The 27,284-nt window shown below is 41.8% G+C and overlaps 4 protein-coding genes across 8 annotated transcripts; 2 read left to right on the top strand and 2 right to left on the bottom strand.

Annotated features, from left to right (window-relative positions):
- Window positions 1-1,191: 1,191 nt before the first annotated feature.
- Window positions 1,192-9,440, top strand: LOC136778310 (transient-receptor-potential-like protein). Of its 4 annotated transcripts, none has more exons than XM_066735045.1 (15): window positions 1,192-1,526; window positions 1,816-2,032; window positions 2,169-2,366; window positions 2,960-3,149; window positions 3,271-3,456; window positions 4,154-4,344; window positions 4,451-4,629; window positions 5,107-5,391; window positions 5,488-5,678; window positions 6,722-6,926; window positions 7,176-7,363; window positions 7,451-7,641; window positions 7,783-7,988; window positions 8,089-8,364; window positions 8,441-9,440. In XM_066735045.1, the coding sequence occupies exons 1-15, from the start codon at window positions 1,347-1,349 to the stop codon at window positions 8,984-8,986; spliced, it is 3,429 nt and encodes a 1,142-aa protein (XP_066591142.1). In that variant the 5' UTR covers window positions 1,192-1,346; the 3' UTR covers window positions 8,987-9,440. The 4 variants fall into 4 exon arrangements, with proteins under 4 accessions (XP_066591142.1, XP_066591141.1, XP_066591140.1 ...); XM_066735044.1 differs by having other exon boundaries at window positions 4,154-4,362; window positions 7,786-7,988; XM_066735043.1 differs by having other exon boundaries at window positions 4,154-4,362.
- A 137-nt stretch (window positions 9,441-9,577) lies between these two features.
- betaCOP (coatomer subunit beta) lies at window positions 9,578-13,613 on the bottom strand. 2 transcript variants are annotated; one of them, XM_066735048.1, is made up of 9 exons: window positions 13,478-13,613; window positions 12,979-13,391; window positions 12,575-12,908; window positions 12,212-12,500; window positions 11,796-12,136; window positions 11,458-11,722; window positions 10,569-11,381; window positions 10,244-10,479; window positions 9,578-10,152 (listed from the first exon to the last, which is right to left on the bottom strand). In XM_066735048.1, exons 2-9 carry the CDS (start codon window positions 13,350-13,352, stop codon window positions 9,922-9,924), a joined length of 2,883 nt encoding a protein of 960 aa, XP_066591145.1. In that variant the 5' UTR covers window positions 13,353-13,391; window positions 13,478-13,613; the 3' UTR covers window positions 9,578-9,921. The 2 variants fall into 2 exon arrangements, with proteins under 2 accessions (XP_066591145.1, XP_066591144.1); XM_066735047.1 differs by having other exon boundaries at window positions 12,979-13,595.
- Window positions 13,614-16,002: 2,389 nt separating this feature from the next.
- On the top strand, window positions 16,003-17,523 carry LOC136778550 (uncharacterized). Its single transcript, XM_066735500.1, has 2 exons — window positions 16,003-16,201; window positions 16,866-17,523. The coding sequence occupies exons 1-2, from the start codon at window positions 16,051-16,053 to the stop codon at window positions 17,177-17,179; spliced, it is 465 nt and encodes a 154-aa protein (XP_066591597.1). The 5' UTR covers window positions 16,003-16,050; the 3' UTR covers window positions 17,180-17,523.
- An 865-nt stretch (window positions 17,524-18,388) lies between these two features.
- On the bottom strand, window positions 18,389-23,331 carry LOC136778344 (insulin-like growth factor II). Its single transcript, XM_066735104.1, has 3 exons — window positions 22,207-23,331; window positions 20,099-20,372; window positions 18,389-19,569 (listed from the first exon to the last, which is right to left on the bottom strand). Exons 1-3 carry the CDS (start codon window positions 22,569-22,571, stop codon window positions 19,495-19,497), a joined length of 714 nt encoding a protein of 237 aa, XP_066591201.1. The 5' UTR covers window positions 22,572-23,331; the 3' UTR covers window positions 18,389-19,494.
- Window positions 23,332-27,284: the final 3,953 nt, after the last annotated feature.

Below are 27,284 nucleotides of genomic sequence, written 5' to 3'. Positions count from 1 at the left end.
ATAGGATTAGGATTAGATAAATGTCCATGTATATTTGTCCCGGTGATCCACCCTTGGAACTGTACCAACGATAAATACATGTATCTTGGACTTTTTCCAACTGGCTATATAAATATGATTTTCAATAAAATAAAAGTTTAAAAAAATGTTATCATTTATTAATTACAGCAACGTATTGTACATTGATGAATAGTTGAAAAGGTAATATGTTAAAAGGAATAAATTGGACTGGTTTGCAGATATAGTTGTGTCATTGATAGATAGCTCTGGTCGATCGTCGATGCATATTATTGCAACTTGTAGACCGCTCGACGCAGTAGAAATAACAAGGGATATTTTAGGCCAGTAATAGCCCGTATACAGAACAATCGAACCGCGCGCTCTAGCTTCCTTGTTTGTTTAACATTTGGTACAAATATTGATTCGGGGCTGCAACAATGGCCAAAGCTAGCTGATAACTAGCGAACAAATATTGCTGGCTGGCTGACTCGGACCTCGCATCAAGGAGGACAATAAAATCAAATTTCTGCAAATAGAAATATTGCTGCATCGATATTGGATTTGTTCTATTATTAGAGAGGGCTATATAATTATCGAAATGTACTCGTGCCACGCGCTCAACGAAGCACTGTAAAATCCTGTTAGGAAGAGATTAGAATAGCGATGCATCCATCACGTGCAACTGACGTTTAATATATTTTACTTTTACGTCTGCACGTGACCACGTGTCTACGTCTATATATGTATATATATATATATATAGACATGGAGCATATGGCTCGGCGGAATAATCCAGTATATGGCAACTGGCAGGTAGGTAATGCGTAGGTGGGGTTGCTCCATCCTTTGTCCTCCGTCGCGAGCGAGCGGGCGCCGTGTATATAGCTCGGTCTCTCGCGTGTTCCTAACGAGATATATTGGTAAGCAAATTAAAAGTCAGCCTCAGCTCAGCCCTCGACGCCGCGCGCTAGCTGCTTCCACGTGGAGAGACAGTGGTAGCTGCTTAGTACGCAGGTACACACATATGTATATACATATACCTATACGTAGCTGCATGGCCATTTTAAATGTCCACTGTCCACGCAGATAAACAGGCTCTCTCGGTTAATGCCCTTAATTACATTAGTCTCACCCCCTATATAACTGTCCACATCGCCTCGCCATTTCTTCAATCAAGCTAAATATCCACATTCGTCGTCGTTCACGTCTCGCACTCGGTTATCGTCGCCGCGTTCTTTCGCCACCACACACAGCTACTCGAAAATTTTCCATAAATCATAAGTAAAATTTGATTCGCGGCTTATATTATTTCTTAGTCGCATATCAAGGGAGAGAGAGAGAGAGAGATGGGACGCGAAAAATCAGAAAAGGAAGTAGAAGCTTCTCAAAATGAAGAAGATAATTACGTGCTTCATCTTCCTCGATCGCTTAATATCGAGGAGAAGAAATATCTTTTGGCTGTCGAAAGAGGCGATCTACCGAACGTTAAGAGGATCCTGCAAGCTGCAGCCAGGGGAGGAATTAACGTGAGTGCCAACTGAGAGAAAACTCGCTCATCTTTTTTCCAAACTATAATAAGGGCGCGTGTACCAATATTTTTTTGCTATAATGACCTTTGAAAGTTGCAAATGAGTAGCAATTTTTCTATCGAGACAGTAAGTGAGTTGGTATACATACACGCGCACATGTGCTGTATACTTTTCCCCCTGTACGCTCTAGCGTGCTTTCGTCCAATATATATATACATATAGTATACATTTATATATAATATAGATATATAGGGGCGAAAAATGTCTGGATCAAACGTTATTCCAGGGGAAACGATTGGACGTAAATTGCGTGGACAGCTTAGGTCGCAATGCTCTCACTCTGGCGATAGATTCTGAAAATTTGGAGATGGTGGAGCTTTTGGTTGTGATGGGTGTAGAGACGAAGGATTCGCTTTTGCACGCCATCGACGAAGAGTTCGTCGAAGCTGTGGAATTGTTATTGGAACACGAGGAACTTTTGACCACTAACGAAGCAGTGTCGGGTAAACAATTGGAATTAAAGTATACTATATAGGATGCATGCGCTGGCGCATGCCGTTGCTCATCCTCGTGCCACTATATATATATATATATAGTAGCGAGTCGGTTAAAAGGAAAAATTATGATATTTCTGCTTAGCTGCCAGAGACATAACGCACAGCTGGCAACGCATTGATCCGACCTCGTCGAAATATCCACAGGACATGACACCACTCATGCTGGCAGCCCAGAGGAATAATTATGAAATTTTAAAATTACTCCTCGATCGTGGTGCCACTTTACCAATGCCACACGACATCAAATGTTGCTGCGAGGAATGTCTTCGTTCGTCCACCAGTAAGCCGGCCTATATAGCTCGCATTTTTATATTTTTCTATTGGAAACCATGCAATAGAGCTCCTTGTCTCTATATTGTAATTATTAACAGCCCTTACGAAGAATCTTTGCTTCTCTTCCGATAAATATGTTTGTCAATACTATATATATATATATACGGCGAGTGATTTGCAAATAATTTCTTTATAGTCGATGCAATCGAGTAATGGTCGATCGTTATGAAAATAAAGGCTTTTCGTTGATTAACGCGAAAGAGTTTTCCTCGGACGATCAATCGAGACGATGGTATGTACTGTAGAGGCGAGAAAAAAGTCCAATGAATTTTCTTCCTGCATGCTTTTCATATTCATCGCGAGTTACATAATACCCAATTGCGTATAGGTATGCATGTCGTTGGTTCGATGCAACTGCAGATTATCGCGTGGCGCAGGAAGGAATTTTGACAATAAGATGAATGTATAATCGTCGGAAGAAACATTCGAATGAATGAATATCGGATAGTTTTGCGGGGCGCGAGCGACATTTTGCACGCGGGACAAGGTGGTGCGCGCGAGAGAGGAGAAAAGAGAGAAAGTATAATTTGTTGCAAATAGGCGATCCACTGAAAGTATCTTCGACGAGAATCTCCGAGTACAGAGCGCTGGCTAGTCCCAGTTTAATCGCCTTAAGCTCACCGGACCCTCTAATGACGGCTTTCCAACTGAGCTGGGAGCTTCGCGAGATGGCGATATCCGAGCCTGAGAGCAGAGCAGAATATTTGAAGCTCAGGCGACAGGTGGAAAAGTAAGGAAACTTTCTAATAATTATATTCGTTATCGCGCGGCGGAAAATGCCGGCCGGATATGATAGCCGGGCGCGCCCGCGCTCTTGAAAAGTGCAGCCTTACTCACTTGCATTTCGATAGATTCGCGGTCGACCTGCTGCAACAAGTGCGAAGTACCTCGGAACTCAATACAATATTGAATCACGATCCCAAGGACGAGGCTGAGGTACAGCAGAAAATGTTGTCAAGACTCGAACTGGCCATACAATACAAGCAGAAGCGATTCGTAGCTCACCCCAGCATACAGCAATTCTTAACTGCTATTTGGTAATAATTAATTAAATACACAGCCGTGCAAATGTCTCTTTCTTTCTTTCATCAAGTATTTTTTACGTCCCCTTGCTGCTTTCGCAAGTCCGATCTTTCCCCTTGAATACCGCAACACACGAGCAATCGGGTCTTACCAGCTTTTATTTTTTGCAAGCTTTAATCGGCCACCCTGATACGTCCATTTGCCAAGAAAATATTTCACTTTGCAAATCATACAAAGCGACGTTTTGTGTTTTTTATTTTATGCGTTCGCGAAACGTTAAAAGTCAATGAAGGATCTAGTCTGGTGCTACGATTTCTTTTCCAGCCTATAACTTTGTCACATTGTTCTTGGACTCGATCGAAACAAAGTCCAGATATTTCGGCCACTCTATGCCATTCTACGCGTCAAGTTTAAAAGCTGCAGAGCCCACATAATATAACGCTTATATATATATATATATATAGCTGAAAAGGTTGCCCGTCGAGTAGACTAGAGGAACAGTATAGGTACTCGCCAAGTCTGTATAAACTAAAAGCTGGGAGACGGCCGGTATATATACTCCATGTACGAAAAAAAATGAAATTTCATGGGAATTCAGCGAAAGAAAGGAAAGGTTGCTGCACGACACCTGCAATGTGTACAAACGCTTTCCTCTTTTTTATTTCGATTCCGAATAATGCGCGCCAACTATCGTTCCACTCTCTTTCCAAGGTACGAGGGTGTTCCAGGATTTCGCAGAATGAGTGCACCGAGGAAAGCCTGGATTCTCGCCAAAACCGCACTGCTATTTCCCTTTTATTGCTTCATATATTTTTGGGCGCCAGAGTCGAAAACTGGTCAACTGATGAGGCGACCTTTTATGAAATTCCTCGTTCACGCTGCCTCGTACTTATTCTTCCTGTGTGAGTGTTTCGAAAGATGTACGAATTGATGGAAATTTAATTTCTTGCATTTATGTGCACTTGTATTTATACTCTACCTCCCTCGCCTCTTTTTCATTGCTCTCAGTCGTTCTAATGCTGGTGTCCCAACGCGCGGAAGTCGAGATGGTCAGACTGTTGGGGAGCGAAGAAACGATTCGACATCTCGAGGAAGACATGACTAGGCAGAGGGGATCAGGCCCTTCGCCCTTGGAATACATAGTGATGCTCTACGTTCTCGGATTTATATGGCAAGAGTTGAGAGAGGCAAGTTTCACATGCACCGATGCAAATCCAACAGTTTTATTTCACCATGTATATATGCACGAGTATACTCGGTACTTAATGCTCTCACCCATCTTTAGACCCTTTCATTTCTCTTACATAAACAGTGTAATAGCGCGACGCGTCAATTATTTACTGCTCTTTCGTTTATTTAACCGAATACACTATTTGCATCGCACGTGTACAATGCAATGACACAAGAGGTTTTTAGAGAAATCTATAGAAAGATTGGAATTACACATGCACTGCAGTATTCGGCTGGTAAGGAAAAATTTTAGAGTGCGCAGAATGTCATTTAAATTTTCGTATACGCGCCGATTGTTTTAAAGTAAAACTGAGTATGTGCCGACGCGCGCAGCCTCTTTTATCGTGCGAAAGAAATGCATGGAGTATCGACTGCATGATCTATGCAGCATATATGTATAGTATATCCAAAGAGAGAGATCCTTCCGTGCGCAGGTATACGTGGACGGTCTGAAGGCATATCTGCGAGATTTGTGGAACTTTATTGATTTTACGAGAAACTCCCTTTACGTTGCCACTGCAATATTGAGAGTAGCTGCTTACCTCGAGCAGAAGGCAGAGCTACGGATGAACTCTTCGGCTGCCCTGATACCCAGGGAAGATTGGGGCGACTTTGACCCACAGCTCATCGCCGAGGGTCTCTTTGCGGCGGCAAATATTTTCAGTGCTCTGAAATTGGTTCACCTCTTCAGCATTAATCCCCATTTGGGTCCTCTGCAGGTACGTATACATACACGTATTCCAACGATAAGATCAACTTGCCCGCCCGAGTCCCGCCACTGCCAGCCCTCTTTCCCTGATAAAGACATTTTACAGATATCCCTCGGTAGAATGGTCATCGACATAGTCAAGTTTTTCTTCATCTACACTCTCGTACTATTTGCCTTTGCCTGTGGCTTGAACCAACTCCTCTGGTATTTTGCTGATTTGGAAAAAAGAAAATGTTACAACGGAGCGAGCGATACTTCTTGGGACGCCGCCAGTGATTCCTGCATAAGATGGAGAAGGTAGGTATAAGCGATATATCTGTGTATATTAGGGTGGTCGTTAAACAAAAAATCTTTTACGGATCCCCAAAAACCACTAGTATCTGATGAGAAACTACAGTGGTTGAAACCTGTGGCCTGATAAATGATGGAAGCACGTGCCTCAATGCGATCAAATACAATTTTCGAAGAATTTTACAGTTTTTTGCAGATAACTCATTAAATATTCGATTCTGTGAAAAGATGCATATAACCTTTTCTCTGCAGAATTAAATTCTACATAATAAAGATTCTATACATTTTTCTTCTAGAATGCATACTAATCGAGATATTCTTGAAAAATCAACGCTCTTTTTCGTTTATACACGCATTATACATATTGATTTGTTTATATGAATAATTATTTTTCGTTTACCGTATAATTAACATATTTTATTAAATTAAGAGAAATAAAATATGTAACTACAGTGAAATAAGAATAACTATTCATATGAGCATGTCAATATAATGTGTATAAACGAAACAGAGGATCGATTTTTCAGCAATATCTCGATTAGTATGCATTCTAGAAGAAAAATGTATAGAACCTTTATTGTGTAGAATTTAATTCTTCAGAGAAGAGGTTATATGCATCTTTTCATAGAATCGAATATTTAATGAGTTATCTGCGAAAAACTGTAAAATATTTCGAAAATTATATTTGATCGCAATGAGGTACGTGTTTCTATCATTTGTCAGGCCACAGGTTTCAACCACTGTAGTTTCTCATCAAATACTAGTGTTTTTTAAGGATCCGGCAAAAATTTTTTCTTTTAATGACCATGAACCCTAGTGTATATATCACAGCTGGTAGCGCGATCGCTATTCCTCTGTACATTACACGACTATCACATTGCACACGCCTCTTTTCTCCTCCTTTCTTATAAAATACCCTTCTTTAATCCGCTCAATGGATGGACGTCGTGTTTAATATAGTGGGCAATGGCTTCTTGCAATGGGATTTAAAAATATTACTACATATATGTGTACATAAAGTGTATTTATAAAGTATCTTTGACCCAAAGATTCAGCAACCTGTTCGAATCGTGCCAGAGTCTCTTTTGGGCAAGTTTCGGTGGTATTGGAATCGACAGTTTCGAGCTTTCGGGGATTAAAACGTACACGCGGTTCTGGGGATTGCTCATGTTCGGCTCCTACTCCGTAATCAACGTGCTTGTTCTCTTGAATCTCTTGATCGCCATGATGAGCAACAGCTATGCCATTATTGAGGTACGCCAACGTCAACGCCAACGCCAACGCCAACTCACGTAAAACGATTCTTCTTTTCAATTGGCCAATAAAAATGAAAAAAAAAAAAGAAAAAGTGTAGATAAATTGATGAAATGCATGAATCAACCGTCCGAAATATAAATATCTGATTGCAAATAGTAGATATACGTTAAGGAGGAGGTTTTTCATTAATAATAATTATCCTGACAATAATGGAACTGTCTTTATGTATACGCCTCTATTTGGCAGGAGCATGCCGATACGGAGTGGAAATTTGCGAGGACGAAACTTTGGATGAGTTACTTCGAGGAAGGTGGCACTCTCCCCCCACCTTTCAATATCTTTCCACAGCCAAAAGTCCTGCTGAGGATGTGCGGATTGCGAAAGAAAGATTTCGCCAGGCGCAGCGGCTCGCGACGACGGGCTAGGGAACACAAGTAAATCAATTGCTCAATTTCTTAGCACAAGACAAAAAGACAAAATCTCTTCTTACCAGCAATTCTGCGATTGTCGCATGTGTGCAGATACAGCTCGGTGATGAAAGCTTTGATATGGCGATACGTCGTGCACACTCATTCTCAGCACGAATTGCAATCGGTCACCGAGGACGACATTCACGAATTGAAGTGCGACTTTTCTTCCTGGCGTTGCGAGCTTCTCGATATTCTGCGGAGGAATGGCATGGACATTTCCGGCGTGGATGCCAAAGAGAAAGGTACGCTCGTTGCTCTGTTCTGCTTGCTTGCTCCCTCTCCCCTCCCCCCCCCCCCCCCCTCTCGGCAATTATTCCTCTTATTGGTACAATATTAATATCGAGGAATAGAATTGCGCGTTATCGTTGCGTTACATCCTACAGCAGTGCTTGGGAAGAAGATGAGAGTCTGGGAGAGACAATTGATGAGAGATTTTCAAGTTTCGGGGCCAGGGGAAGGAACCCTGGAGGCCGCTGCGCTCGAAGAATCGCAACTTCGGCAACCGGAGGAAGGAGAGGACAACATTGCCAGGTGGAAAAGAGTGGCGAGGCTCGCCGTTCTTAGGTCCGCCGAGCAACGCTGGTCTCAAGTAATATGCCTTCTCTTCCGCTTATTCTCATACACTCTGATCAAACATTTCTAATTACATGCGCGCGCGTGCGCCCATGCACCTCATTCTATCTGTTCAGGTAGTGAAAAGTGCTGTGAGAAGCTCCCAAATTGGCCGGAGCAACAACAAGATTTCTCTACAAAATCAACAGAGCTTGAAGAAGGCTATTGAGGAGGCTAGAAAATTCGCTGCCAAGAGCCCATTGCCCCCTGTCAGCCCCATTCATTTGCCAGAATCCACCGCAGATACGATACTCAATGTCATCAAAGATATCGTCCAAGACAGTGGCTTAAGCTTGACAATCGAGCAAGATTTGAATTCAACTCCTTCCGTCGAACCAATTACTCCCATCAAGGTTTCCCCATCGTTACAACTACTTTTCTAGTACATTACTTTACCTAAATGTAACATAGATCTTTTGTGTAATTTAGCCCGTCGCCGATCTTGGCTATGTCGATGAGAAAAGTGATAAAAGTCCAGAGGCACTGGCTCCTTTAAGAGCGGCTCCGCCAAAAGCCGTCAAGCGAAAAGCGCCGAGTACTGAAGCATCGACAACATCGGCAACGCCAGCAACACCGGCATCCCAAGAGATTCGTGAAAATATTTCCAATCGACCTGTTATATTGGTAGATGGTCAGAAAGTAAAGGCGAAACGGGCAGTGTCTCCCCCTCCTGTTGGCCCTGTCGGGGCTGTTGCTGACCAAAAGAGTCTGGCAATGGTTGAAAATGCGACGTTGACGGTTGACCAGTGCCACGGTACATCGGTCTCAAGGATACCTAGCCCAACCAAGATGCTCGGGGCTACAACTGATCCTTCCATTGTCAGAGCAAGGCCGAAAGCTTCGATGAGCCCAAGAAAAATTAGTAATATCGTTACTAGTCGAAGAGAGGAAGATCTGCAAAAATTGGTGAACATTATGCCAAAGTCTCCACGACTCATGAATAACAGATCGCCTAGGAGAGGCGGCTGGCTTTAAGGAAATTCACTCACCTTTTAGATTTTACACAGAATCTTAAATAATTATCCTAATATAGAATTCACTGTGCTGCTGACCAATATTAATATATAATGTGAGAATATTTTTATAGTTTTTACTACCCTGTACAACGATACAGAAAATTAAAGCAGACCGCGAGCGTGGTAGGCCTAGCGGGAGCATAGACAATTATTAACAATGTTTACACCGTGTTCCAAAGACCAATGAAAAAATAATAATGACTTTTCGCAGAGTGAACGGGACGCACTTAAAAACAGAACTAAGCTCCAACTTCAATTTAACAATTAACCAAGACCAAGCTTAGCATTGCATCGCAGCCTCGAGACTCGAGTGCGAGATTGGTTGTGATCCTAGTCTCAAGACCGCGACAAGAGCTCGAGTTAGCTTTATAAATATGACGCGATGCCACGATTTTACACTAAAATCGCCATCGCGACTACCTCAATTACAATTGCATAGGAAGCAGGGTTAACGATTTCTAATATTAATTATTCAACATTTATTGAGAAACGTAAAAGTAGTTTCAAGTTATTTATAAAATATTCAACCTATCGATTAAATAAAAATAAATAAAACATGATCGATATATTTATTTCTTGAATTATATCAATACATTTTCTTACTATGAAACTTTTGCACGCGTCTTTTCGCACCTCCTATATTATAATTAACATTAAGGTATACATTTTAAGAGTTACTAAACAAGAGCTACATGGATGTGAAGGCGCATTCACCATTATTTCGATATACAATTTGGCTGGATAAACTTTACACGGTTATTCAGTGATACCGAGACCAGACCTTCGGAACGAAGATCGTAGATGTATAATTCTGTTATTCGAGTAACCGCGCGTGTATTAAACTTCTTGAAAATGTCTCAAATACTGAGTCTGACCAAGTTGGAATAATAATAATTAAGCAGCTTGTACCAGTTTACTTTGTGGCCCTTTTTGCGTCGAATTAATCTTATCGCCCAAAGACAGTGCCATCCCTTGGCTTTTCGCTCTGATACGAATGTGACCAACTACTGGAGCTTCTGGTTTGTCCAGCGATTTTTCAATCGATAAATTAGCCAATGCATCTTCGCCAAATATGGACTTGGCATACATGTTGGCAGCCATAAAACCGCATTGTCCGGAGAGAGCCTATACATTTTGATTCGCATTAAGTACAGGTCGGTCTAACGCGATAATAGACGGTTGATACAATTCTTATTAAACGATAAAATTCCCTTACCTTCTCTGGCGTAAGGCATCTCATATTTGTCGATTTCAGTAAATGAGCTAAATACTCTCTCAAATCAGAAAGCGTAGTATTTACCGAAACCTTATTTTCCCATTCAAATTCGGCCCACATCTGACGGAATTCAGCATCGGTACAAGTAGCGGGTACAATATAATCCATTATGTCAATATGAATGTCGTTCAGTACAACGACGCTTCTATCGGATCCAGCTCCGGACACGTCGTAAACTGCAAATTATCGGCAAAAATCAAATGTCTCCTTGCTATTCCTTCCACGCATAGAGATCGTCCATAAGATCTAATGAGTAAGCGCTTACCGATATTTCCAAAAATGATTCCATTTTCGGTGGAGGCCACTTTAACGTTAGCTTTGATACTGGCGAAATCTCTCGGCGCCAATACAATGGGCTGTGGCCTTTCAACGAGTTTCAAATCGCCCATAGTCGCTAGCTCCAACGTGCAATTTTGCAGTGTATCCTCTGTTTGATTGACTATCAGTACATCGAGCACAATGTCGTATTGATTAACGTGAACAAGTGCTTCTGCGTAAACAGGATCGGAAAACCCAGTTAGCTGAGTAACCTTGCTCAAAGCACTAGGAGCTGGTGCATCGCCGCCAGTGCCTGGTCTTCCAGCAACTGCTGCACTAAGACTTTGCTCAAACACATCGCCAGCCCCTCCAGTTAAATCCGCATTGCGGTTCAACTGCAAGAACTGTATGGCATCGTCGACTTGCACAATATTGCCAGGTTTTTCTTTAGCCTTTTGATTTTGCGAGTCCTCTTCTGCTTTTGCCATCAACATCCTGCCAAGAGCATCGCGACAACCTTCCGTAAATACTTTTTGTACGAGAGTATTCGGACAAGCGAGGGATCTAAGACACAGCGACAACCTTTCAGCGTCGTCGTGCGTCATAGCCTTCGCCGGTAGACCAGAACGACCCAACTGTAATACGCTGGACATTATAAGCATCGCTTCAGCTTGCATTCTGTTGTACTTATGAACATCTTTCTCCAAGCACTTGTAACGAAGGGCTAATTTTGCCAATGTCGTGGCCAAGGAAGCACCAATGAAAAAGTTGCCCTCCATCATGTATTGTACCAATGCTGGCCGTTTTTCTTCTTTCTTTTCTAGTAATTTACAAAATATTATTAATACGATTTTCAAACAAATCAGATTGATAAAAGCATAAAGAAAATTTAATACTCGATGATGATGCACTGAATGCACTCTGACTCGCATAAGTTCCGTCTGAAGTAACCAATTGTGCTGGTGCTGACTGAGTACCGCCTTCTTCTGCAGGCTTCTCTCCCGCTTGTCGCTTATTCTCTGCCTCTAATAACGGCAGCTCCCCTAAAGCAGCCCGTATACGTCCCATAACAGACTCGATGTCATCTTTCGACGTAGCGTATTCTCCGAGAATCCAAAGTGCAGCTCTGTGAACTTTCACTGATCGTATATGTGGGAATACCTACAATTCAATTTCTCTCGTTTCAACTTTCATCTCACACGTAGTTGAAATTTTGACACAATGACATACATACCTCGAGCAATTTTTCAACGATAAGAGGTCTTAGATTCTCAAATCTTTGAATAGCTTCCCGTACAAAAACTAAAACATCGGTTGCTGCAGCTTCGTTATTTTCGGAAAGAAAATCTGTCAGTACAGGAATAACTGTAGCTGCTACATCCGAAAACTTGATAGAGCATGCGTGCAACGTTCTGACAAGAAGCTGCCTGTATCTTCCAGCATCTTCGTGCTCCCCGCCAACGGTCCTCAAAACTTCCTTCTTCAAAAGCTGAACCATCTCATCGATGGTGCGCGCGCTTACAAGGTCCATAGCTAGTGCGAGAGTCTTGGTACGTACTTCCAAGGCAGGAGAGCCTGAGAAATAAAATACAATCTCTTAGATTGATAAATGAAAGAGGAAACAAGAAATAGATTCTTAAAAAATCATACCTAGAACACGAAGTACATCCATGACCAAATCTTGCAGAACCCTTTCATAAGCAGGACTATCCTTCATAGCAATTAAACGGTCAAGTACAATAAGTTTTACATTGTTGTCACTTTCTTTGACAACCAATTCAATGTAGCAAGATGCTGCTGCTTTTATCGCTGTTGGAGCGCTAGACAACGTAACTAAAGTGCCAGCTGCTTCGTAACGTACCGCGGCACTTGGCGAATTTAATAAACTATATATACATCTAATGAAGCGAGCCCTTTCAGAAGGATTGGCCAAGCAAACCTGTACATAGAAATCCATACCAATTTGTTGCTTACTATTGGAATTAATGAACGAAAGAATGAAAAAACTCTCACCTTGTAAATTAACTCAACAATGACTAACTGTAAAATATCACCAAAACTAGGTACTTGGTCCAAACACGCAGCTAGGTAAGATAACGCCCTGCTCTGATCAGCGTGTAATAACATTAAAAATGCATTCCTTCTGCAAGACATGTCTTGCTCCCCTTCGAGATATTGCGCAATTAGCTCTGGAGCATCGGGGATTAAAAATTCAAAATTTCGATAAATTGTAAAAATAGCTAAGACAGCATTACGTCTAACATACGAGTGTCTATGTTCTAGACACGCAGTTATGGCTGGCATTAGAGGCTCCAATAATTCTGGCTCCTTCAGTTTGCATAAGAACCTGTAAGGTATCATTAATCCATTAATGTTACTTGAGAAATGTCAATCATAGCCGGGTGAGAATTTAATACCTAAGAGTGGATCCTCTGACAAACTCATTTGGATGCTGCAAATCTTTCCTATATGCATCGCAAACCAAAATCATTTCCTGTAGCAATTTTCCATCGGGCGATGTTTTAGGTACAACTTCCCAAAAGATGAGTAGCAACTTCTTGACAGTATGATCTTGCAAAGGTAGAACAAATCTGATAATAGTCATTAGAAGGCCTGGTAAACGTTCTCCGCTTAAAATCATATGAATCGTTTTCTTTAGTGCTTCAATTTTTGTATTTAGATCGCCATTCTCAAGATCCTGCTTTAATTGCAGCTCGTTCAAAGGCTCGCTATCTGTCGGGATGTTTATTAGCGTGTAACATGGCTGTTCTGCTATGGTTAGGGTTGCCATCTGTCCTCTTTTCCCCGGACACTGACCTCTTTTATTAACCTTAACGGAACGTCCGGAGAGATTTTTAAATTTATCTGGAATGTTCAAATCGTTCGAAAAATTATTTTTTTCTAATTCGTTATTACCCGCAAAAGACTGATCAATAAATATTATTGGAAATCGGAGATGCGTCGTGGTAAGCGGTCCGGGACTGCCTTCAGGCTTGACTCTCGCCACTCTCTCGCCTCTCGGTCGGTCGGTCGGGTGGGCCGCGCGGGGCACGTGGACGTGGCCGTCTCTCGCTCCGGCGCACTCTCCGACTGCGTTCGTTTATTAACTGCGAGTACTAAAACTCTACACAGTATATGTCACGTAAAATATAGCTTTTCAATACTGGCACGTATATAGGGTGCGTTCACTGAGACGCTATCAACGCAACTGCGCACATTTGTATATAATAGGCAATTTTCCCTGCACAGTAGCACAAATAGCGTCTCCGTGAACGCACCCATGTATAGCCTCCGTCTCCTTTCCTCTTGGGGCCGGTAGTACAAATAGTACACTCAAGAATAGAGAATGTATTTATGAAGAAATAGCTCGCAAATATACCGAGCCTGATGGTTAAATTCAAAAATCTAGGTTTTTGTAGTTTCAAGTAAAAAAAAAAAAAAAAAAAAACTAATTATCCTAATACATGTATTTCCATTTACCAGTTATGCCACAAGATACACAAACGGACAAGGTAGGATGGGAAGATCCAAGGCATTGTGTTCCAATTAGATTGGTATTCGTTTTTTTTTCTTCTCTATCAGTTATTCATTCAGGAAAAATACTGTTTAACGGGATCCCTCACACGTGCTTTACCGACAGTACAAGTCAATAAACAATTCGTTTAATAAAAGTCAAATGCGAAGCAAATTGAACAATCGGGCATTTGTAGGATAATGTGCCAGTCCTAACGAGCCAAACGAACTTAAAAACACTCAAATTAGTTGAAAAATAACGCTGTACCATTGTGCCGTGTTCTTGAAGAGAGGTTACTTTTGGTTATTTCCACTTCAAGAACGCGGGACAGTGGTACAGCGTTATTCTTCATCCGATTTGAATTTTTTTAAGCTCGATTGACTCGTTAGAATTGGCACCTTGTCATAAAGAAGCCCGTTTTTGCAATTTGCTTCGCATTTAACTTTTATTAAACGAATTGTTTATTGGCTTGTACTGTCGGTAAAGCACGCGTGAGGGATCCCGTTAAATAGTGTTTTATAATCTTTTAAATATTAACCAGTTCGCCGAGAAAGAGGGGTCAACTTCTTCGAGTAACGAAAGGAATAATTCTTATGATTCACACGGACTAAACATTGAAAATCAAGAGAAGCTTATTCACAACAAAGATCACTCTGTTGTAAGAAAAAGTCGAGGAGCTTGAAATGCCACCGGCACGAAAATTTATGTAGTCCGGTTTAAATGTGCGTAGGCATCACGTGAATGGAAGGTTTGATAGATTATAAAATAATACTTTCTATCGAAAATGCAAATTTATTATGGGATATAAGAGCTTTTGAAGAAGCTATATTGATGCTTGGAGGCGAAGTATCCACAGAGGCCAGCTTTGACAACAGTGCGACACATTTGCTTTGCATTCAACCATCACTTGGCGAAATGGTGGTTAGGAGCATAGCATCTGGCAAATGGGTATACGTATACTACATTATGAGTATTTGACGGTCTCGAAACGGAAAGGACAGTTTCTAGATGTTAGTAAAATCTATGTTTAATTCACGATTATAAGTCTAGTTAACGGTAATTTATTTAAGAATGCAATGAAATATTGTTACATTCTCTTTTCAAGAATATGAAATGGAAAAGGTTTTGAGTTAGTATGTTCATTAACATTGTACCAATGTTGAGTTATTTGCATAAAACATTTTAAATTATTTAATATATAAAAATGAAAGAATCGCAATGAAATTATTTCATACTCCGCAGTGTTTCCTTAAGCTGTTATGATTGATTCACTTGCTGTAAGCAAAAGTACAGTTTATGACGGTAAGGATCAATTGTTTTCTCGCCATTTGCCTTAAGGTGCGGGTGTATACACGGCGGCCGGCGCGTGAAACGTGTGGAGTTGGCACGCCGCGCGGGGAGCGGACGCGCCGTGTAGTACCCGCACCTTTAATAAAAGATTAAAGCGATTGTGCGTATGTTTTAACAGATTCTGCCGGTAAACTGCTAATATGTCACGTACTGCATCGAATACCGATATATACAAAATGATTTAACCTGATTATACATATAGTAGAGAATGATATGAAACGAGCGTAAAAGAATATCGTGATGATATTATACAATAATAGAAAATATTTAGCGAGGCGAGGAAAGCTGTTTAATTGAAAATGTATCAATTAAGCTTGTACACGTGTAAACATATATATATATATATATATTATAATTTACTAATACATATACAGGCCTATTATAAGGTAGAGAATAAATTGTTACGTTCACTCTATACATTCCTAAAGTATATACTTAATTCGAGTGTATATGCGAAAACGTGAGTAAAGTAAACACGATGTACGGAAATTCGATTGTTCGAGTTCCATTTTAGCACGTATGCCAGGATAAGGCTTACGTTAAAAAGCAGCTGATTTTCAGTTGTCGGCAAGAGTAATTGTGGGACCATCGATAGAAGCTCAACGCAATTTTCAAATCTTCGACAATGGGACGATACAATAAGGTGCAGGGAATTTCATTGGCAATCATTGCGATTCTACCAGCTCTACTAGCTTACGGCACTCTTGGCGTGAACGCGCTAGAAAAGTTTGATACGGACAAGAAATTGGAACAAGTGGATTTCGTTGAAGAATTTGGTAAGACACGAGTCAAGTTGCGAAGAGTAATTTCCTGTCTCGACACGAGATGTTTATTATTTACCATTACTTTGATTGATATATGTATACATATATGTGCTTGGTGGAATCGATCAATTATAACACGGAACTTATGTCGCGATCGACATACGTATATTGTACGTAACGGAATTGCCTTTGATATCATGCGGCTTCTCTCTGTTCCTCTAAAAGAAGAATAAATTGAAAGATTGCGAATAGCCGAGGCTTTATTATAGAATAAAATTCGAATAATGGAAAATCGATCGCACGCGCGCGGTGCTTAGTAATTTGGATCGATGCTGATGAGTCATCCCGGCCAGTAGGCGCAACACAAAACTTGATAGAATGTTATAAGAATATCTCTAGTATATCGCGTATATTCTAATGAATAGAGTCTCATATATATGTATATAACATTCTACGAACTTTTGTATTTACCAGGATGAGAGACTATTGCATGTATATATATATATACGTAGAGGGAGCGTATCGGTGATCTCCATTGTTAAAACTTTACACTATATATATACATGTATATAGTGTACACGGTAATAAGGGATGGAATTTTAAGCAACTCTTATGTATGAGTTGTTTGTACATTTTAATTTGTGTAGCAAAATTTAAATTGTATCTTTTTTTGCAGACATTTCAAAGTCGTCGGGCCAAGCCGAGGAAAGCAAGGAATCTTATAAAGAATTGCTTAAGAGAGAGGCATTGCCGATGGTTACTCTGGAAGATGTAGATGCAGTTGGCACCGAAGCTGATCAATCCAATTTGAATATTCGCGAGGCTAGACAATACCCTCTGCGCCGTCCACCATACTATCCACATTACGGTTACGGACACGGACCATACAGACCAATTCGACCACCCTTTTATGGTCATGGCCCAGTCATGGTGCAACCAATTCGTGGACCGTACCGTCCATACCGTCCAATACGCCCATACGTATTATAAAGGATTTCCTCAATGTTCAAATGGCACAATAACGCGCACTTTTATCGCTGATCAAGATAAATGAGCGAAAAGCAAATTTCTCATGTGCCAAAGCAATAAAATTAATTTTCAAAACAGAACTTGGATCCTCTATCGATTATAACGACCAAAACTATTGCCCCTCCGTCTCAAGTTATTTATACCGATATGCTTCACTGTTTCGAGAATACCTTATATAATTAATTATATTTTTTGGCAAATTTTTATCATCAACGAAACATATATTATCAATTATCTGCTCTTGTATTTCTTCCTCTGTATTTTTAAATAATTTAACCAATATGGTTTTTTAAATAAAAAGTGATCGGATAAAATATAATTTGATAGAAATATTCTATGGCGTTCGTACTCATGAATATCTTTAAATCACTAGAACGTACAACTCGTGGAAAGAAAGATTTGTTTTGCTTTTTTTGCTCTCTCTCTCTCTCTCTCTCTCTCTCTCTCTCTCTCTCTTTCTCTCACATTCTTGAAACATTATTATAAAGGTTGCGGTATTTATTAATTCGGTCTAGAGGGTGGTCGTACAGCTCGGTTAATCTTCATAACTTACCTTTACAATTTCATGTTTTATAGAGCCGGCCCGGCAATATTGATAGGATCGTAGCCCCCCCCCCCCCCCCTTTTAGTCCATGTATAGTATTACGATAGAAATAGTACATTGTTAACCTAGGGAAGAAAGTGATCGATTGCTGACGAGTTGTGAAGTTTGGATGCTCGAGGCGAGGTTGATACCCGAGCCGAAGGCGAGGGTTATTAACGTAGCCGAGGAGACATCCAAACTTCACAACTCGTCAGCAATCGATTTCTTCCGTGGTTAACATACTACTTTTCATTACAAGTGATAGAAAGTACAGTTTTCTATGCATGTTTTGGAGGGATGAAAAAATATTTATTTTTAATATTTGACACTACTGATTTCAATATTATCTACTTTCTCCCCGCTGAATTACTTTCCCCTCACTGATTTACTTTCTGCCCGTTGGACTTACTTTCTCCCCGCTAGACGTATTTTCTATACCCGTTCGTGAGCAAAACTTAATTTTCATCCCGCAAAACAGGCATGAAAAGCTGTACTTTCACATCACGTGTGACGAAAAATATATTTTATTAAGTAATGTATAGAAATAAAAAGACATTGAAAATATTATAGTCTATATAAATATTTATTTATACTTGTATCAATTGATGATTCGCGATGAAGGCTATAGTTATAAAATGGGTATACTTTAAATGTCAAGTTGTGAGTTTTCTGGTCTTTAGTTATCGTCAAATGATGAGTGCGTCGTTCGCAGATGGATCGTATTACAAAGTATCAAATGAAATTCAATATATCGATCTTAAGAGACAAGTCATTCGCATTGGACTAATCAATAATTAGGATTTAATACTAGTGAGATCATCAGTCGAATGGAAAAGCTAAAAAAGTCATCGGCAGGTGCATGTTGGAGAAACAAGCTGTCCGTTGGGCTTTAAGAGCTTAACAATGTTTAAATTAAAGTAAGAACGCTAGTTTAAGTCTTTGTCGATATACGCGGGCGGGGCGTAGCGAGCTATACCCCCGATTCGATAGCCCGAAATGCATTCTGGATCGAATCCATCACAATGTTCGGTGGAGTCCACGTTCACTTTCATCAATCTTCCCATGTAGACGACGAGGAACCTCTGAGACTTTTTCACTAATAAAATATCTTCCCTTGTCCGAGAGAGAGAGAGAGAGACAGTCCTCCTTGTTCGTTATCGCGCGTTAGTTGCAGCCAGCTCTATATCCCTGTTCCCCTGCTCCTGCCCAATTTCATTATCCAGTCCGCAGGTGATATATCGGAAAAGCGATATGCTTCTCAATTTTCGTCTTCTCGCTTTCTTCGCGAGACTATAGGTTACGCTGCATGGCGACTCGTCAATTCCTCCTTGCCACTTTAACCCAACGATAAGAGCGATTAGTCTCTGGTGGCTGTCTGTGCTCAGGAATCCTCGCGGTTTTGGTCGTGCATGTATATATATATATATATATATATGCTCGTGCGTGCCTCGCGCGGACGCTTCCGATCGCTTTGATACGCGAGAAAAAGCGATTTCTCTCTCTCTCTCTCTCTACATATATATATATATATATATAGGTTATACTGCTGCATGTGTGAGATCGCGGATCATCGGCCACGCGCTTTCCACTCGTACCAATGGCCCTCCACTTCTATATATAGTCTATGGTCAGAGTAATCAGGAGCAACCTATAAGACACACACACACACACACACACACCGAAGGCTTGCTTTCTAGGCAGTAGCATCCAATGTTGCCGTTGACATTTTAGAAGGAGGAAGCTCCGGCGATGTCATCTTTCGTTGATTCTGCAAATAAAGGAAGATACCTGTTAGTACAGTGCATGGTGCGGACGGACGGACAGGCTCTCCCTCTCGTCCCGTACAAGAGAGAAATGTAAAGAAGCACAAGCCAAGCTGAAAGTAGCAGTTTAGAAATAGTTTCTTTTGCCGGCTTCGAGTGGCGAGCGAGCGTGTTACGCGCGAAGCGGTGCGCTGGCCGATACACCGCGGCTTTCCGCCGCCATGCACTCTCGCCATTGAGCACAAACGCTCCATATACCACTGGCAGAAATGGCAATTGTTAAGCTGCGCCAAGCGTTGGATGCCGCACGGGAAGAAAAGAGAGTCGCGCATAGAGGAAAAAGCTGGCGTTTTATTGCGTTGCTTTGAAAAGCCATCGGTTTGGTGCATAATAATGACGAAAGCGAGATGTGTTAAGAGCAATGGGGGAGGGGATGAGACGAGTGGCCGGGTTATTAGGCAAGAGAAAAGGGAGAGACACTGTGTCTGCGATTGAGATGAGAAACGATCGAGTTGAGATGAGAGGATGAAGCACCTTGCCGAAACGGCGACGCCTGGGACGACGTCGACGCTGGCAATTAGAAGCCCTCGCACGATCCTCTTTCCTTCGATCCCCGCTGCTTTTTTTGCCCACTCGATGATCGATATTATCATGCCCAGCTCTCTTGCGCGATCTCTGTATTCCTGGGGCCTTACATTTTTTCATTTCGTCGATCTCATTGACTCCGGATCGCGACCTCTCCTCCGACGACAGTTCTCCTCTGCTGGCGGAGGTGTTGGCTACGTTCGCCATTTGGAACGTCTCCTCCCTGAAAGGAAAGACAAACGTTCGATAATGTACATGACGATAAGAAAAAATCTATAACGATTCTTGCCAGCGAAACGCGACAAGTGAAAATGTTTTCGCTTTTCGGGGTAAATATTTTTCTTTCTTGTTTACTCAATGTCTCCATCTTTGGCCATGAATGTCGCTATGTGTGAATAACGCGACACTCGATCTTTTTTATTTTCTTCGCGCAAAAGAGAGAGAGAGAGAGAGAGAGAAGGCGCTCCTTGTTATGGCGCCAGTGGTTACTCGCTCGTGTGGGAGCGATTACAATTTTCGGGAAAACAAGTCGCGTAACGAGATAAATCGGGAGACGCGGAAGGAGAAGCACGAAAAGATAGCAAGAGACACGAAGAGAGAGAGAGGTGGTACTATAGACATGCAAGCTCGTTCCAGTGCTTCGGTCGGACTAGCCATACCTAACCTTACAGTCGAGGCCAACCCCGTCAACCTATATACGAAACCATCAACTTTTGGAAAAAGCGACAGAGATTATCAACGGAGCGCCGTGATAGCTTATCGTCTCTCTCATTATCCCAAGACTCCGTTACGTATGAAAAATAGCAAATAAACCTTAAATCCTATTTTCGTGTCTCGCCAGTGTGTCGGTAAGTTGCTATACTATCCATAGTCGGCTAGATTTCCTACAAGTATCGCGCGTCTCTATTATATACATACTGTATACGGATATTCGTGGAAACGTCAATCTCCGGAACAATATCGATTTCTTTTAACCATGCATCGTACAAGTTTGAAGAATGAGGAGGGGACAGCAAGGAAGAGCAAGTTTCACGAGTGGCTGTACTAACTGGAGGGAGAGAGAGAGTATATACGGATGAATATTTGAAAACTCTTAGAGAATCTTGTGTTTGGTTTAAAGACACGCGCGATGGCGGCTCATTGGAGATTAAAAAGTCAGAGGGTATAGCGTAAATCATCTGACCTCGCGACACTTGGTCGTTGGCAGGATTGTTATCAATCTGCCAGTTTGATACGCGTCGTTACACGAACCGATAAAGATCAATATTGCAGGTGGTGGGGCGGATAAATATGTATGGCAGAGAGAAGAGCGCGAAGAGCGCAGCGTGCCTCTCGAAAAGGACACGGCTGTAATTAAGCTCGCTGGAGACAAGAATTATGGCGATTAATGGCAATCTCATTAGCGACGAGCTATATTTAAAATGTTTTCGCCTTCCATGCAAGTCGATAAATGAAATTGGAAAAAAAAAAAAAGTGGGTAAATAGATGCGAAACACCTATTTATCGAAGAAAATGAAAGTCCACAGGGCGAACGGAGATAATCGTGGCGCAGTTTGCAAAAAAGACATACCGATGAAAAAGCGTTGTAGTATTCCACCAAGATAAGTAGTGACTCGGAGGTTTTATCCGAAGGAGCCGATGCGCGATGGTGGCGGTGGTGCATGGACGCGCGAAAAGTCAAACGTAATCGCGCGAGGAGCGCGCGCGCTGCAGCATGCTGAGCAAAGGTCTGGCGATCAATCTTGATGGCAATCGGCACGTGCCGTACGTACCGGAAGTAAAATCAGCGACGACACGGAAGTGTTGCGTGGCCAGTCCTCGCGGCAATCGTGCTATATATATATATATAACATACCGCGCGTACGTGGATTTCAATTATTTTGCAAAGTTTATCAAATGTCGCGGATGCGATAAAGGGGGAACAGGCCGATCCTGGCGACGAATGGAAGACGAAAGAGGAGAGAGAGAGAGAGAGAGAGAGAGAGAGAGAGAGAGAGAGAAGGTATGTATATATAATAAGAGAATATATAAAAGTGATAGAAACTGACATCACTCACATGACGTCCCTGGAGCTAGCTTGGGCATCCTCGCTCGAAGGCTTGCAATACTGTTGCAGTTGCGCGTAGCTGCAGGAATGGTAGCAGCACTCCTCGACGAGGCCCGGTCCGGCAGGTCCCCGTTGCTCCTCCTCGCCGCTGTAGGAGAAGGGCTCGTTGTATCCACGACCCCGACAGGCCAAATAGAGAGCGTCGCTCAAACTTCGGGAGCACAACCTGAGGGTCCGCTGATGCGATATCCGGTAAGGCCTGGCAGCGGTCAATTCCACTATCGCCAGTACCACCAAAATCCTCAACATCGTCATCGTTCCTCCTCTTCTTACCCTTCTACTCGTAATCAACCACGGAAATACGCTGGAGAACATCTCCTTTCCCCCAAAATTTATCTCTCCGTGCCGGTAATTCTCGAGAAGCTTCGCAAGCTCGCACGTGCAGCACTTTTGCCACTTTCGAACAATCGCGCGAACCACGTGAAACCAACCGTCGAGTTTTACCGATCACTGCAACTTTGTCTCTCGGTCGCTTGTTCGACCAGAGGAGGATGACTGTGACGTCGTCTCAATTTTCTCACCACTTTACCAACGGTACGCAGAGTGGTAGGTTATATAGATGCGCCTTATTATTACCGCTGGATCAACAAACTAATTATATCCTCTTCTTTCTTTCAACTTGAGAATCCTTGGAACGGGTTTGCGATGGGAAACAGTGCTTATTCGTTCGCTTTTCGGAAGAAGAAGAAGAAGGTGAGAATGAAAGAAACTCGCGAGACGCGAGTCTGTCGTTTGGTTTTCTTGTTGGAAACAGAGAGAGAGAGAGAGAGAGAGAGAGAGAGAGAGAGAGAGAGATCCGTTGGAACCGAGATCCTCGGTGCCACTGCTACCGGGAAGCTTCGGAGCTGCCAGTTACAGGGACAACGCTCTCCCCACCACCACTTCCTTCTGCGGTTCTCTGCCTACCAATACACCTACTTTTCTTTTATGCGTGTCACAATTCCCCACTTATTGCACACCGACACACTGCTAACAAGCTCTTTAAAGAAACTCGGACTTGCTCGGTAAGCCTCGGTGTACTTCGACTCCCGTATATGCCTCGGAGAATCATATATATCATTTTCTCTCCTCTCTATTTTCACATTGCCAATTCCCATTCTACCACCCCGAAACCCTATCCCCCTTTTTCTTCCTTTCAGCCGTCGCAATTCGCCGCAATTCCATCCAGTAAAATCATCCTACATTTTCGAAAAATCTCAATTATAACAACAATCGCTCTACTATGGGCGTGTATTTATAAACTTGCGTGAGGGAGACAGGGGCCAATATCGAACACCTTGTCCTTTGCATCATTTTCAAAATAATATATATATATATACAAGGTGAGATAAACTTTCTCTCTTCGAAATTGAAGAAACATGACATTAGGAGCGAATTCATCGACTATATCCGTGCAAATACTACACGTATAGTTTCTTCCTTCATCTTTCTTAAAGCAAACAAATATTTCCATTAACCGAACACATTTAAATTTTGCTGATAAGACGTCCTATATACACAGGCAAGTGAATAATATACGCGTACAATATAGATATATAATTTTCAGGTGGAATTTACTCGGGGCGAGCAAAAACCATTGAAGCTATATATAATATATAAAAAGGTAATCGTTGCGCCCAAAAGAGATTTTAGCTAGCGGGAGCCTTGGGAAAGTGCGTCTCGCGTTAAGTAGTTACGTGCGAAATATATCCGGCAAGCTAGCACGAGTACGCAAAAACAACCGAGTTTCCTCTCGAAGCATTTTCCACCGTTGAATCAGTAGTTTAATTATCAGACAGAGGATAACGTATACAAACCATTCTCCGCGACTGCTAAAAAATATCTTAATCCCTTATTGAATTTGGTCAAAGAGAATTATCCAGTCGATTATTGACTTTAAAAAGAGAAAGTAACTCGCGTTCTCCATTTCTCTGTGCATCGAGAGTTTGTCATTAAACAATTTTAAATGCAATAATTACAATCGATCGATTTTTACAGTTCAACTTGGAGAAATCGATGAGATGCGAATTTTATAGTAAATAAAATGTGCTTTCACGCGCTCACCGTTTTTTTTCAGTGAAATTGGAAGAATGCGCAGCCGGAAGGGCGGCGCGCGCGTGCCTCTCTGTGTGTGCGTGTGTATAAGATATAGGGAGGCGGCTGGATGATTTTATATCAATTATCTCTTCGCACGGGTGTCTCGCTCGCGCTGCCGGCGTATACACCGAGAGAAGTCAAAGTTGTTGAAATGTTCGAACGGTACGCTGTAACAATGTGCGCGAGCATGACCCGCACGGATAGGAGAGAGCTGAAGAAGAGGGCGAGTAGTGGAGGGGAGATGAGATGGTCCCCGTCGTAATTGGTAATTGGCAGGGCCCAGCCCTGTCCCAGCCAGGGACGCCTGCCTGGCTGGCTGGGCCCTTACTGGCGTCTGGCGCGCCTTGCCACGTATGTACATACGCGTTATATGTATATATGTATACGAGCGAACGAGTATGGAAGCGATTAAAAAGAAGGAGAGGGGGGGACGGAGAGTAAAATTTCTTTCCGTTCTTATATCATATAGCCTTTTGTAATAATAAGTAACTTGCTCTCTTGCATCTGTGGAATATTGCTTGCTGAAAGATTATATATTTTATTAGCATGATTGAACTGTATTTCCGGAAATTCGATACTATCATAATTCCGGCCGTTGCGGCGGAGAAGTTTTATTGTATGTACGATGCGTTACTTTTACTCGTTAAGGGGTAAGCGCTGATCTTGTGGCGTCTCATCTCTCCCTCCTCCCCTTCACAGATAACCTGCAGATATAATTAAATGAGACGTTATAAAGCGAGGCTCTCGTATAACGAGCGACAACTATATACGCCGCTAGGCCGTTAAATAAACATTACTTTCCAACTATAGACACGTGCGCCTCTATTGTGCTTTTATACTATTACCCTTGCTGCGCAGTCTATCGTATTATAACTTTTCTATATATATAATAGTTAAATATATTTACGAGCAGCCCGCCAACGTTTCTCATAAAACGGGCCATGAGACCCATAGGGTAGGTATACACATAAACTACAATTATAAAACGTAAACGATTGTATGTATGTACATGCATACTACGAAGCTATCCAAGCGACTTTATAGACCTATTGCCGCCCTGTCCCAACCCAACAACGTATACAATAGAAGAGAAACGGAAGAAAAGAAAGCTTCGAACCTTATATCCCCAATTGCATAAAATTAACTCTTGAAAGATAAGGATATATGCAACTCGAGGCATGCTTTCTCATTGTATAGGAAGGTGAACGATGCCGATTTATATACTTTTGAAAGGAATTATTCCTGGAACGAATGAAAGGTGCGGATAGAGAGAGCTGTAAAAAGTTAGGATTCTCTGGGATGATCTGGAATCTTCCATGGGGCCGTGGCGAGCTTAGAAAATTTGCATAGTCGAGCAAGTCTGCCACTGGGCAGAATCATATCTCTGTTGGAAAAGAAAGAATTATATCGCTCGAAAGCCCAACAGGTCGCTCGATGACGAGCAAGTTATCGCTGCCGATGGCGATTAACGCGCAAAAACCGACGTATACCTTATCGTGCCTGCGCGGCCTCTGCGATTTTCATCGTCCGAGACAAAGCCTGATACGTTCCATACGCATATTGCTTCCAGTGGACTCCCGGAGATTGTTTTCTCTCGATTCGCGATAAGCTTGCATCCGGGCGTATTTAACATTATGCACATAGTATATATATATATATATATAGGAATCACAGCGAAGCCGCCGACCTCCTGCCCTCGTTCTTTGCGAGAGCGTCGTTGTACCAATTTCGCGTTATCTCGACGCACTGTCCCAAGTGGCAGCTTCTTCTCTCTCGCATCGACGTCCTATTCAAAACCCAGCGTAAGATCGATCCTTTTCTAAACATTCGGATAATCCTACTGGCTGGCCCAGTTCTTATAAGCTTCGGAATTCCAATATCGTTATTCCCTAGCTCGAATCTTTGCCGCTTCCGCTTCATTATATTCTTACCAATGGTGCGGTGCAAGAAAATCACTGCAACACCAATGTGTCGCCGCAGAGAAGCAGATTTTATATGATATTCGTGCGCGTATGGTAAATGTGTGTGTGTGTGTGTGTGTGTGTGTGTGTGCAATATTTCTCCTTCTCCAAGTACTCTTAGTGATATACAGGGTGTCCCACGAACGATGGCCATGTCAGTACCATCGGGTATAGGGTACGAAATTCCAAGGAACAAAAATTCTAAAAACTCTTTGGCTAGCACTCTTGGTTAAAAAGTTATTTGCAATTAAAGATTCTCCATCGCAGTAGCCAAGGTTTCTTAAAGAGGAAGATTGTTTTGGTCCAGCATTTATAAGGCCAAAAATGCTAAGATTCTGTGAATTGGAATAATATAAGAAAAACACAAGGCCAAACACATCCACTGGAGTCCTTTTATGTAGTGGTTGAAAAACGAGTGGCCGAGTTTCGAGTTGAGAGACATAAAAGCAATGAAAACATAAACACTCTCGAGAAAAGTTATAAGCTAAGATTGAAACTTTTGCAATTTTCATCTAACAAATTAATTATGTATATTTTTTAATTGTACGTATCTGTACGATGAGAATGAGTCCAAACGTGACATAATTACGACTATTTTTATAGCGATACTATTAATCAATTAAAACTTTTAATTAAATCTAGAATGGACGTAAAACGATGCTGCGCTTGGACTCATGTTCATCGTAAAAATACGCACAATTCAAAAATATAAATAATTAATCTTTTCAAACGAAAGTTGCAAAAAAGTTTCATTCTTAACTCGTAACTTTTCTCGAAAGTGTTTATATTTTGATTGTTTTTATGGCGCTGGGCACTCGAAGCTGTCGATCGGCCTTCGACCACTCGAATAGGCTCAAGAGGATGCTTGCCTTTGTGTTCTTCTTAGTATTTTAATTCACAGTATCTTGGCACTTTTGGCCTTTAATGCGACCCCAAAAGAATCTTCCTCTTTTAAGAAAGCCGAACTATAAGTACTTTAATCGATAATCTT

This window comes from Prorops nasuta, unplaced genomic scaffold, assembly GCF_024137725.1.
Source record: "Prorops nasuta isolate Cenicafe-Biocafe unplaced genomic scaffold, Cenicafe_Pnas_1.2 PNAS00014, whole genome shotgun sequence".
In the NCBI taxonomy this organism is placed as follows: Eukaryota; Metazoa; Arthropoda; class Insecta; order Hymenoptera; family Bethylidae; genus Prorops; species Prorops nasuta.
Note: the sequence above shows the minus strand (reverse complement) of the source record. Positions and strands in the feature narration are given on the sequence as shown.